Here is a 13,608-nt window from a genome sequence, read left to right as displayed (position 1 = left end):
CTGTTCCAGCTATACACCCTCCATAATTGCCAAAGAATCTGTTCCAACTCTACACCCCTCCATTATTGCCAGAAACTGTTCCAGCCCTACATCCGTTCTTTATTGCCAGAATCTGTTCCAGCCCTACACCCCTCCATTATTGCCAGAATCTGTTCCAACTCTACACCCCTCCATTATTGCCAGAATCTGTTCCAGCCATACACCCTCCATTACTGCCAGAAACTGTTCCAGCCCTACACCCCTCCATTACTGCCAGAATCTGTTCCAGCCATACACCCTCCATTACTGCCAGAATCTGTTCCGGCCATACACCCCTCCATTATTGCCAGAAACTGTTCCAGCCCTACACCCCTCCATTACTACCAGAATCTGTTCCAGCCTTACACCCCTCCATTATTGCCAGAATCTGTTCCAACCCTACACCCGTCCTTTAGTGCCAGAATCAGTTCCGGCCCTACTCCCGTCCATTATCGCCAGAATCTGTTCTGATTATATTTCTAGTTTTGTGAGCACCATATCCGTGCTCGTGTTTTTTTCCACCAAAGTGGTAAGCATCTTCTAACTTTCTCTCCACATCAACCGGGTAAGACGTGAAACATTGTTCAATCACTCATCGCATACCTCGCGGGGTTACAGGATATTAAACAACTACCTCGTCTGGCGTCTGGCCCACAAGTACGTGCAGGACCTGTCGTGGGACTACATCCACGCCAACAGGGAGTTCTACGTCGACATGACGGGCGAGGCCGAGTTCCTGGGGACGTGGCGTTACTGCATTGGCATCGTGGACAGGGACATGGGCGAGGCTATGAGCGCGCTGTTCGTCAAGGATCACTTCTCTGATGCCAACAAGGATAAGGTGAGCTAACAGCTGCGTATTTGCTGAGACATCAGTTCTTCTAATTATGGGGCCACGGGTGGCCCAGTCGTCTAAAGCGCCGCGAATCGTTGTGAAGAGTTGCTTCATTTAGGCACGCCAGAAACCTATGACTGTGGGTTCGACTCCCGGTTCGACCCGATTATGTTTCTAGGTTTGTCAGCACTATACCCGTGCCCATGGGTTTCACCAAAGTGGTAAACGTCTAAGACATGCATCACTTCGGGCTTTCCTCCCACATCAAGCTGACACACCATGATATAACTGGAATATTGTTAAAAGCGGCGTCAAACCCAACTCACTCACTCACTCTTCTGATGAGATAAGTTGTTCTTGAACCTCACTGTCCTTGGATGCTGCTTTCATGGTAACAAATGTTCACGGTACTCGCTACCCTCTGATGTACCGTGTATAACGTACATGAAAACAACCTTATATAAGTGTTAACACATTTCTTGTTCTCGGAATAAAAACGATCATATATAATTGTTCGTCGAACATATAACATATGCTCAAATTAAATGTCGTATGTTTTTAGTCGGCCGAGATCGTTAACTATTTGAGGACTGCGCTCGTAGAGTCTCTGACGTCAAACCAGTGGATGGACGAAAACACACGCAACATTGCCAAGAAAAAGGTACTGGTCGGCTGGACAGGGGATCTGTGTCTGGATGTCTGATTGTCTGTGTCTGGGTGTCTGATTGACTGTGTCTGGATGTCTGATTGTCTGTGTCTGGGTGTCTCATTGTCTGTGTCTGGATGTCTGATTGTCTGTGTCTGGGTGTCTGATTGTCTGTGTCTGGGTGTCTGATTGTCTGTGTCTGGATGTCTGATTGTCTGTGTCTGGGTGTCTGATTGTCTGTGTCTGGATGTCTGATTGTCTGTGTCTGGATGTCTCATTGTCTGTGTCTGGATGTCTCATTGTCTGTGTCTGGATGTCTCATTGTCTGTGTCTGGATGTCTGATTGTCTGTGTCTCTCATTGTCTGTGTCTGAATATCTGTGTCTGGGTGTCTCATTGTCTGTGTCTGGATGTCTGATTATACACAAGCACCACACACACATACACGCACGCACGCGCACACACACACAGAGACAGACACACACACGCGCACGCATGCACACAGACGGACAGAGAGACACACGCACAGACACACACGCACGCACGCACACACACAGAGACAGAGATACAGAGACACACACACAGAGACAGACAGACACACACACACACGCACGCACACACACAGACACACACACAGAGACAGATAGACAAAGAGAGACACACACACACGCACACAAACAGACACACACACACAGAGACAGACAGACACACACACACAGAGACAGACAGAGAGACACACACACGCAGACACACACGCACGCACGCACAGACAGACAGACAGACAGACAGACAGACAGACAGACAGACAGACAGACAGACAGACAGACACACACACACACACACACACACACACACACACACACACACACGTGGTACTGTCTACTGGGATGCGCACACGACCATGGTGTAAAGGAGCCAGATGGTGTGGGTAATATTCCAACGTCTACTTCCAGATCACGGACTCGATCTACAAGATGGGGTACCCCGACTACATGATGTCGGACGACAAACTGGACCAGATGTACATGGCAGTAAGTGTTGGAGGCAGCCATTCAATCAGTAGTGGGATTACGTACATGTACACAAACTGCCATTTGATTACCTCCTGTCAAAACCTGCTGACAGAACGCTGTCGGCACACACACCGGCCGCATTGACTCTTGAATACTGGCGATATGCAATATCGTTCGTACACAGTATGTTACAAAGATAAGTGTTCTTACTTACGTCCTACTTCGCAGTGCAGAGATGTCTTTTCAGCCGTGATCGCAGGTTCGAATCTCGGTTCGCCATGATTATGTTCATATGTTTTAGCATTATACTAGAGCTTTCCTTCAAACTTTTCGGGGCGGTCGGGAAGCCTAGTGGTTGAAGACCCGGGTTCGATTCCCGACATGGGTACAATGTGTGAAGCCCATTTCTGGTGTCCCCCGCCGTGATATTGCTGGAATATTGCTAAAAGCGGCGTAAAACCATACTCACTGACTCACTCACTTCAGGCTTTTCGCCGACATCGTGCTGCCACGCCGTGATCTGACTGAAACACTGTTAACTGCGGCGTGATACAACACTCACTCACTATGTTTAATACATACGCCCAGCTTGCTAAGCGGCATGTGTCTGTTTCAGTTGAAGATAGACAGATACGACTACTTTGCAAACCGCATGAGCATGAACAAGTTCTACAAGATAGACTGGAACCGGCGTCTGAAGCACGGCACCGACACGACGGAGTGGACGTACAACACCTACTCCGTCATCGCGGAGTACTACAACCCGTGGAAAGAAATGATAGTTCCGGCCGGGCTTCTGCAGTGGCCGCTTTACGACCATAAGCTTCCGCATTACATGAATTTTGGTGCTTTGGGAACTATCCTGGGGCATAATCTTATTCACGCCGTGGACCAGACAGGTAAGGTTATATTACGATCGCGTTAAAAGTGTCCGACATTGCTTTCCAGCAAAACGTGTCTTGTTTAATCATATCACACAAATTTGCATCACAAAATTGTTTAACAACCCCTGCAGATCTACTGCAGAAATACGGTCCAAAATAGTTCTAATCATATAAATTTATTGATAAACGAAAATGAATAATAATGATGATGATAGTGGCGATATCCCGTTACATGTTGTTCAATGTTCTGTGTGTTCAACAAAGAAACGTGCCGTTGTTTCAGGGCTTACTGGGGTCAGAAGAACGTCAGACCGCAAATATACTTACCTGACTTTAACACCATATAACTCGTCCAGAACACACCAAACTTGCAGGGAGAATTTGTTTAAAGAAAAAAACTAATTAGAAAGGCTGTTGATGCAAGTCTTTAAATGACATTTAGAAGTGATACACGTAAGGAAGGGAATTTGTGGATGTCAACGTCTTTATTATGAGGAACACAACGTTTCGGAGTATATACTTATTCCTTCATCAGATGAATAAATGCTATGAAGCAGAGAACATATATATTTTCTCGTAAGAACAACAAAAGTACTAAGATAACATAGGTGGAAACTTAACAAGGGAAACCAACAAATAATTGGCGATGATAGGTGATTAGCAATAGACAAATGGAAGCCAACAGTTAACAGTTAATTGGCGGTGATTAGTGGATGTTCCGATCTAAAACAATGATATTATGTGCATCTAAAACATCAAAACAGCGCGATGTACAATTAAACCCATGGTCACAGTTTCTACGTTCGGTGAGTATGCGTTGTGTAAATAAATTTAAAGTCGTTTGGTTCATAAATTTTGAAAACATGATTTCTCTCCAGGCGCTCAGTACAAGATAGACGGCAGTCATTTTGGAGACTGGTGGACCAATAGCACGAAGAAATCCTACATCCGGGTTCGCCAATGTGTGATTGATGCTTACGCCAACAGGACCATGGGGCCGTTCACGTTGACAGTTGCAGCAACCGACCCCATCGCGGTATGTCAGAATATAGTATACCCCCGGTAATCCGGAATCCTTGCTCTCTGGACGATTACTATTGGGATTATTTATATGAAGTATTAAACGTCAAGGTCATTGGAGAATCTGTCTAGATTATCTGTCGGAACATTCCATTGAGCGCAAAAAGGCAGAATAGTGATGAAATTTATATAAAAGGATAACGTATAATTAGTGATGCCACCAGGTGATCTCTCGACAACCATGTCCTGGTCTGCCGGTAGAACATGCTGCACACAATTTGCAGACATGGAAGTGTTTGTTGTCTACCCAGCAGTACCGCTCCCACGCGACGGCAGCCTGTAAACAATCGAATCTGGACCAGACAATCCAGTGATAGCGACTGCGCGTTAACTGTTTGCGTTTAAACTTAAAACGATATCTCAACCCTAAAGTACAAAGAAAGGAAACACTTAAGAAATATTTTCGTTTTGCAACACCGTTGGGAGAGGGCGGTGTGTTTGCGTGCGTGCGTGCGTGCGTGCGTGCGTGCGTGCGTGCGTGCGTGCGTGCGTGCGTGTGTGTGTATGTGCGTGTGTGTGTATGTGTGTATGTATATGTGTGTGTGGAAAGGGGGGAGGCGCTGGTTTGGGGACTCAGAGACTTCTCATCAAAAGAGATATCCCCCCAGTTTAAGTAAATATAAAACTAACACCACATTACCCCATTATCATGATTCGTTAATCCGGGGAGGATTTCACTTAGAACTGTACCCCCGCATTAACGGACTCCTTACTCAATGTCCTTGGTTTGTCAGCCCCAGACCCTGGTCGTGGATTTCACCGCTGTAGCAAACGTGTAAACGAACAACGCTGTGAACTTTCCTCCCCCGCTGGGCTGACACTCCGTCACATAACTGAAGACGTAAATCTGTACCTACGTAATTAATGATTAATAGACCTGCGTTCTTATAGTGCAGATTGAGGTGATGTCTTTGTAATCTCCCTGTCTCCCCGTTCAGTTGCTTAATGACAGCGTGTGACGTCAGAGAGGACGCTGTAAATACAGATATAATAGTTTATATAACTAATGTGTAAGAATAATGTGTCACTCTAACTGTCCTACCTACAGGGCATGAAAGTTCATGGGCATGAATGCTAATTGATATATTAACATACACCAGAGCCTCAGCAGTTTCGTGTAGCGTCGCCCTGTAGCATCGCCCTGTAGTAACATGTAGTATTTCCCTGTACGTAACATGTAGTATTTCCCTGTACGTAACCGATTGCATTCCCCTGTACGTAACATGTAGCATCGCCCTGTACGTAACATGTACGTCATAAATCTGGGATTCGAACCTAAGGTCAGAGAAAGAAGTGTTAATATACTGTGAAAGTAAAGGAGAAATACTGCAGCCCTCGGCCACGTGTCCAACAACAGCTGTAGGTGTGATACGTCAGTGGCGATAAACATCGCCGGAATGGTGTTGACGGAGCAGGCAATAAATTCCTGCAGATGAGGTACAAGGCCTGTGTGAACACACTTTTGATAAGCCCCATGACAGCTGCCCCCCCACGCCAGGCAACTATATTGTCTACTCCATCACAAACCCACAAAGGATCCGGCAACGATAACAACAATAACAACTTAATGGACGATCAGTAACCGTTATTTTATAAACATAGTTAATATATTTTTTATAAAGTTGAATATCAGTAACACCTATATATAGTCGACGATCAGTTAACGAAGTTGCTGTGTTTAAACTATTCGGTATTTTTATGTGTTTTCCTCCAATACACTCAACACTTACTTCAAATACCATGCCTGACATACATAGTTCGTGAAGACATCGCTTGTATTGTTTCCGCCATGTTCAAGGCTATTGCTGCTTCTTCATCCGATAACAAATACCGGTCCGCCCTCACGTGACCAGAACATCTAGATGCCATGAACAGACGCAGAAATGTAAAAAAGAAATTGGCATTGATCTGTCATCGCTATTGAGTTATTGGCGCGTGCTGTATTGCGGGCAGATCACACACTGCGAAAAACCAAGACATGCATCTTCACGCCTTCTCGTTTCACCATCGTTTAAAACCTTTCAAGGTCGGGTTTGGTGTTTTGTTAACGACAGGTGTTAAGAAACATGATATCACCGTTGACCGTACATGCCGCGAGGTAGACCCTGATGCCAGGTCGTCCTCTCGCTGTGACCAACGCCACCTCAGTGTGGGGATTCCACGAAGGATACATTCCTTTCATTCTGTATTCAAATATATTCTCGCGACATCCAGGTATGATATGGGGACTTCACCTGTCAGAGTGGAGCATGATTTATTCACCTGCACGTTGAAGAATAAAGCGTCACTCTCCACCCATACTCGACATGCTCTTACACGGACCACGTGGACGGGCCGTACAAAGACGTGTAACGAACCCGCTCTGCAGGTTAATGAAAACTCAGTAACCACTAGATACAAGAATACTTACCTGTTTATATCATTTTGCATATGTACTGATGGAAACAAATTACGGAACACACACACAGACACACACACAGACACACACACACACACACACACAAATGTTTATCGTCGTGTGCAGTAACAAGCGTTGGCCAAAGTAGGTTAGGGATTATATTATTATTTCGTTCGTTACGCAACAATTATTGTCTATATTTCCTTGGGGAACATGCGGCATAGAACGCTTTACACATGCTTGCTTTAGAGCCGTTGTCTTTTTTAGTTACATGAGTATATAACCTCCTGCTGAAGGTATGGGCCACTTGCTAACGTCATCTCCGCTTTGTCGCAGGCTGCTTGCTTTGAACATCATAGACTTATTTTACGATGACGTTTAATCAGTGATGTTTCTGTGTAAACTACATATGCTTTTATCTGCTGCAGGTGCCCGTTGACGCCCCAGGGTATGCTCCCGAGGCCCTTGCTGAGACAAGCGGCGTCAGACTGGCGTACAAGGTAAGACCTGGTTTAATGCCATTTCGTGTTTAATAAACGAACCTTTTCTTACAAAAAACGGCCGTAATTGTTTTAAACAGTGCCAGGGATACTGAAATTTTGTGAATGTTATAATTTGTTGCATTCATATGCCACACTGACATGTGACGTGTTCTCCTTCCAGGCTTTCAAGGCATGGGAGAAGGCTAACAAGGTGGAGAGGACGGCACCAGGTGCTGCCAGGACTAACGACCAGATGTTCTTTGTAGCATACGCACAGGTAGGTGTCCCCAGCATACAGAGAGGTGTCCCCAACATACAGAGAGGTGTCCCCAGCATACAGAGAGGTGTCCCCAACATACAGGGAGGTGTCCCCAATATACAGAGAGGTGTCCCCGGCATATAGAGAAGTGTCCCCAACATACAGAGAGGTGTCCCCAGCATACAGGGAGGTGTCCCCGACATACAGAGGGGTGTCCCCAACATACAGGGAGGTGTCCCCAACATACAGGGGGGTGTCCCCAACATACAGGGGGGTGTCCCCAACATACAGGGAGGTGTCCCCAACATACAGGGGGGTGTCCCCAACATACAGAGAGGTGTCCCCAACATACAGAGAGGTGTCCCCAACATACAGGGGGGTGTCCCCAACATACAGAGGGGTGTCCCCAACATACAGAGAGGTGTCCCCGGCATATAGAGAAGTGTCCCCAACATACAGGGAGGTGTCCCCAACATACAGGGGGGTGTCCCCGACATACAGAGAGGTGTCCCCAACATACAGGGAAGTGTCCCAAACATACAGGGGGGTGTCCCCAAGATACAGGGGGGTGTCCCCAACATACAGGGGGGTGTCCCCAACATACAGGGAGGTGTCCCCGACATACAGGGGGGTGTCCCCAACATACAGGGAGGTGTCCCCAACATACAGGGGGTTGTCCCCAACATACAGAGAGGTGTCCCCAACATACATGGGGGTGTCCCCAACATACAGAGAGGTGTCCCCAACATACAGGGGGGTGTCCCCAACATACAGAGAGGTGTCCCCAATATACAGGGGGGTGTCCCCAACATACAGGGAGGTGTCCCCGACATACAGGGGGGTGTCCCCAACATACAGGGAGGTGTCCCCAACATACAGGGGGGTGTCCCCAACATACAGAGAGGTGTCCCCAACATACAGGGGGGTGTCCCCAACATACAGAGGTGTCCCCAACATACAGGGGGGTGTCCCCAAGATACAGGGGGGTGTCCCCAACATACAGAGAGGTGTCCCCAACATACAGGGGGGTGTCCCCAACATACAGGGGGGTGTCCCCAACATACAGAGAGGTGTCCCCAGCATACAGGGGGGTGTCCCCAACATACAGGGAGGTGTCCCCAAAATACAGGGGGGTGTCCCCAACATACAGGGAGGTGTCCCCAACATACAGGGAGGTGTCCCCAACATACAGGGAGGTGTCCCCAACATACAGGGGGGTGTTCCCAACATACAGAGAGGTGTCCCCAACATACAGGGGGTTGTCCCCAACATGCAGAGATGTGTCCCCAACATACAGGGAGGTGTCCCCAACATACAGGGAGGTGTCCCCAACATACAGGGAGGTGTCCCCAACATACAGGGAGGTGTCCCCAACATACAGGGAGGTGTCCCAGCATACAGAGAGGTGTCCCCAACATACAGGGAGGATCTTCTTCCCCCATACAGACCTTGTGCATGCCTACTCCAGTGTATATTAATGATGATACTGAACGACATTAAACGTCATACACTCACTTTGGGACAGTTGTCAGATAATTAAATAGTAACGTATCTTGCTAAGTGTACTTGATTAATAACTTCACGAAATAGATCGTTAGAAATAAAATGCCCCGAGGACGTACCTGTTTATTGTTTCTAAGGATATTTCAGGACTACTTCTTGTCCATCAAAGGGGTAGCCCTGAACTGTCGCTAACAAATAAGTACGTTTGCATCTGTGGAAAGTTCGTGTCTCAAGTTCCAATTAAAGGCTCCAGGGCCTTGCATCCAAGTTTTGGAACAATGCAGAGTGCAATATCAGTATTAGCACGAAGCGCCCATTCAATCCCCCAAATCTTAGAAACATGCTGACGGCGATGCAACAGTGATATGTAATGGCCGTCAAAAACCCGCTCCTGTGATTCAACTCAGCTCTTGCTGATTCAACTTCAATGTCAGATTTTTTTATCTTGTAAACTGTATTTAACCTGGCAATACTTCTGTTTCAGTCTAATTGTTTCAACCGTAACCCGAATGAGGCGTTTTCCCAGGCAGCCCGTGGTATTCTGCAGGAGAGTCTCAAGTAAGTGTACCACGAAATCGCATAAGTTCTAACGTTAAAAGGATATTCAAAAAGTTTTAAAAGATCACCACCTAAGCATGACAATATTTCTACCGTATATACAATATCATGTCTCTGCTATATATGCTGACACTAAAGATCCTGTAGTAGGGGAAGGTTTCGTCGTAGTGAAAAACAAGCCGGTATAGGCGTGGTGGGTTGTGTGTGTGTGTGTGTGTGTAGTGCGTGTGTGTGTGGTGAGTAGGTGTGTGTGTGTGTGTTGTGTGTGGGTTTGTGTGTGTGTGTGTGTGTGTGGGGGTTTGTGTGTGTGTGATGGGTTGGGGTGGGTTTGTGTGTGTGGGTTTGGGTGTGTGTGTTGGGGTGGGTTTGGGTGTGTGTGTGTGTGGTGAGTAGGGGTGTGTGTGTGGATTTAGGTGTTGTGTGTGTGTGTGTGTGTTGGGTTGGGGTGGGTTTGTGTGTGTGTGTAGTGAGTAGGGGTGTGTGTAGTGAATAGGTGTGTGTGTAGTGAGTAAGGGTGTGTGTGTGTGTGTGTAGAGGTGTGTGTGTGTGTGTGTAGTGAGTAGGTGTGTGTGTGTGTAGTGAGTAGGGGTGTGTGAGTGTGTAGTGAGTAGGGGTGTGTGTGTGCAGGTTGTGTGTGTGTGTGTGGTGAGTAGGGGTGGGTGTGTGTGGGTTTGGGTGTAGTGAGTAGGGGTGTGTGTGTGTGTGTGTGTGTGTGTGGTGAGTAAGGTTTCGTTGTAGTGAAAAACAAGCCTGTATAGGCATGGTGGGTTGTGTGTGTGTGTGTAGTGCGTGTGTGTGTGGTGAGTAGGTGTGTGTGTGTGTTGTGTGTGGGTTGGTGTGGGTTTGGGTGTGTGTGTGGTGCGTGTGTGTGTGATGGGTTGGTGTGGGTTTGTGTGTGTGGGTTTGGGTGTGTGTTGTGTGTGTTTTGGGGTGGGTTTGGGTGTGTGTGTGTGTGGTGAGTAGGGGTGTGTGTGTGGATTTAGGTGTTGTGTGTGCGTGTGTGTTGGGTTGGGTTTGTGTGTGGGTGTAGTGAGTAGGGGTGTGTGTAGTGAATAGGTGTGTGTGTAGTGAGTAAGGGTGTGTGTGTGTGTGTGTAGAGGTGTGTGTGTGTGTAGTGAGTAGGTGTGTGTGTGTGTAGTGAGTAGGGGTGTGTGAGTGTGTAGTGAGTAGGGGTGTGTGTGTGTGTGCAGGTTGTGTGTGTGTGTGTGGTGAGTAGGGGTGGGTGTGTGTGGGTTTGGGTGTAGTGAGTAGGGGTGTGTGTGTGTGTGGTGAGTAGGGGTGTGTGTGTGTGGTGAGTAGGGGTGTGTGTGTGTAGTGAGTAGGGGTGTGTGTGTGTGTGTGTGGTGAGTAGGGGTGTGTGTGGTGGGTTGGGGTGTGTGTGTGGGTTTGGGTGTGTTTGTAGTGAGTAGGGGTGTGTGTGTGTGGGTTTGTGTGTGTGTGTTGTGTGTGTGTGTGTGTAGTGAGTAGGGGTGTGTGTTTGTGTGTGTATGTGTGTGGTGAGTAGGGGTGTGTGTGGGGAGGTTTTGGGTGTGTGTGTGTGTGTGTTGAGTAGGGGTGTGTGTGTGTGGTGGGTTTGGGGTGCCGGCTCCATTCCACAACTTTTCCCCACCGAAATATTTTTCACAAACACACAGAGTTTAATTTTGAAACTAGGAACGGAATATTTGTTTAACTAGGTAACAAAACTGTTATTTCAACACAAAAAGGCGTTTCGTTTAACTATGCATTTTTGTTTTCTTCTCCAGGGTTAACATGGCAGTTTCTCAAGTCCCAGAGTTCAGAGAGGCATTTAAATGTCCATCAAATTCAAAAATGGTTGCGAAGAAGACGTGTACTATGTACTAGCGGTCTCCAGAGGATGACAGACGCAGTTACCTCCCCTCGGTTAAGGCTGTTTTCAGTTCGCTCCGTTTGTAAATAATTCATCCATAACATGGACCCGATTTCTCAGCGACTTTTTTGTCAAGGGAGACAACTATGAAAGGGAGATGATTCTACGTCAAAGTAGAGGTGTTGTATTGGTGGGGTTTGATTATATAGTGTTGGTGCAAGAGAACATGATTAAATGTAATTAATCACCATACACAAAATGCGTAACATATAGTAGTCCTTCCAGATGAGAAATGTGCGTGTTCTGTCATGGTGTATGTGTGTTTGCTAATATGGTATTCAAGGGACTTTTTCTGAGTCTTGCGTTCTTGATGTTCCTGAAACTTAGTGCTGTCTTCATAGAGAGTTGCGATGAACAGTGACACCCCGTAAATCAGGAAACCTGTACAAAGCACATTACAGTGAACAGTTCACTGGGAGCCTGGGAACAGTATTCCAGATTGACAGGGTGTCACTGTATTTCATTTGGGACATGTCCATTCCGTTATGAAAACGAGTTGTTTTCAAGTTACATCCATGCTGAACTTTCCCCATCGACAATTCTTAAGGGTATGTGAGTAACCTAGGTTACTCCACCTCCGGTGAATACATGCGATGGTTTGTGGCTACAGCCGCTGTGTTCACCAGAGAATCAAGCCATGGCCTGGTTCCAAGGGGACCGAATCGAGCGACGTCTCAAACCAATGAACGCACAGTTTACATCGGTATTATTCTCAACTAATGAACGCTCAGATTACATCTGCAATATTCTCAAAAAATGAAAGTTCAGACTACATCGGTTATATTTCTCGTGTTACTGTGAAACAGTCTTGTGGCCTCTACTCTACACATTGCTTAAATATCAGGCAACGGTAGGGTTCGCACAACGTTCCTGCACGGAGTAGAGCTCATTTTACTTCCGCGAGTTACAAACGGTCTTAATTCATTACCTGACTGAAAATAGATACCCCTCCCTAATATACCGCAAGCGTTCGTATACATGTATTCACGGTTTAGGGAGGAACGTAGTGTATGTACAGACCCCTAAGTACTGACGATATTTCCCGTTTAATGTTTAGCATGATGGTAATCGAGGTATGAATGTTCGAGCTAGACGCTTCCGGGAGGCCTGAAGATACAGTCCATACACCGCATATCCATGACTGTTTTCAACACCCGATACGTCGAGGGAGGAGGAGCGAAGAAGTGATATTCGTGTTATGTGTAGTAATGTTTCGTTAACATAATTGTAAATACATACATTTATTTTTCATATTCATGAATGTGTATGGGCGTTTTTTATAGAACTATACTTTTACACAACGGTTACATTTTGGTAAGAGATTAACACTTAATCATTCCATTTTGATGGTTAATACTATAACATTTCACAGCATAAAACATGCTACTGTCCATAAAAACATTATAAACTCAATGACCACACTTGAACATATTGCTAAGTGTACAGCGATGGACAAAAATAGATTTTATTAACCATGACTTCTTTATTGATAATGCAAAAGAGAAATTCTCACATTTCCTGTTATGCGTTGTTTCCTTGGTAAGGGTCCCACAGCACCGTATACAGTTACTTAGAAACGTGTTGTGTAGCAACTGGATACGTTGCGTTTGGATCGTCATCTTGCCACGTGTGTACAAACTGCTGTCTGTGATGTAAGGGCGCTCTTAAAATGGGCAAAGTTCGCGTCTACGTCATGTCTTCCACATTCATAATAAATCTTTTTTATATGAAACAGATCTACAGTGTTTTCTTTCTTGGATGCCGCTTTTTCTGCTGTTTTAGTTTAATAATTACAGCGACACCAATGGCTATACCACCTCCGCACAACAGCTCATGGTTCTCGTTTGGCCTGTGTATAGTGGCGTCTAGACGGTCGCAGGGCCTGTGTGTAGTGGGGTCTAGACGGTAGTAGGGCCTGTGTGTAGTAGGGTCTAGACAGTAGTAGGGCCTGTGTATAGAGGGGTCTAGACGGACGTAGGGCCTGTGTGTAGTGGGGTCTAGACGGACGTAGGGCCTGTGTGTAGTGGGGTCAAGACAGTAGT

The 13,608-nt window shown here is 46.4% G+C and overlaps 1 protein-coding gene across 1 annotated transcript in view; it reads left to right on the top strand.

The window, feature by feature from the left end:
- LOC139462151 (endothelin-converting enzyme 1-like) overlaps positions 1-13,302 on the top strand; it is a 37,501-nt gene extending 24,199 nt beyond the window's left edge. Inside the window, exons 6-14 of the mRNA XM_071243656.1 lie at positions 637-859; positions 1,416-1,514; positions 2,452-2,529; positions 3,128-3,410; positions 4,274-4,431; positions 7,302-7,373; positions 7,537-7,632; positions 9,602-9,675; positions 11,421-13,302. Coding sequence (XP_071099757.1) covers positions 637-859; positions 1,416-1,514; positions 2,452-2,529; positions 3,128-3,410; positions 4,274-4,431; positions 7,302-7,373; positions 7,537-7,632; positions 9,602-9,675; positions 11,421-11,520 — 1,183 coding nt within the window. The 3' untranslated portion in view covers positions 11,521-13,302. The remainder of the gene's footprint in view (positions 1-636; positions 860-1,415; positions 1,515-2,451; positions 2,530-3,127; positions 3,411-4,273; positions 4,432-7,301; positions 7,374-7,536; positions 7,633-9,601; positions 9,676-11,420) is intronic.
- The last annotated feature ends 306 nt before the right edge of the window (positions 13,303-13,608 follow it).

The sequence above is a fragment of the Haliotis cracherodii genome, unplaced genomic scaffold (genome assembly GCF_022045235.1).
Source record: "Haliotis cracherodii isolate W230 unplaced genomic scaffold, xgHalCrac1.p SCAF_15, whole genome shotgun sequence".
NCBI classification, from domain to species: domain Eukaryota; kingdom Metazoa; phylum Mollusca; class Gastropoda; order Lepetellida; family Haliotidae; genus Haliotis; species Haliotis cracherodii.
The sequence above is the reverse complement of the archived record's forward strand: the minus strand, read 5'-3'. Positions and strand labels throughout refer to the sequence as shown.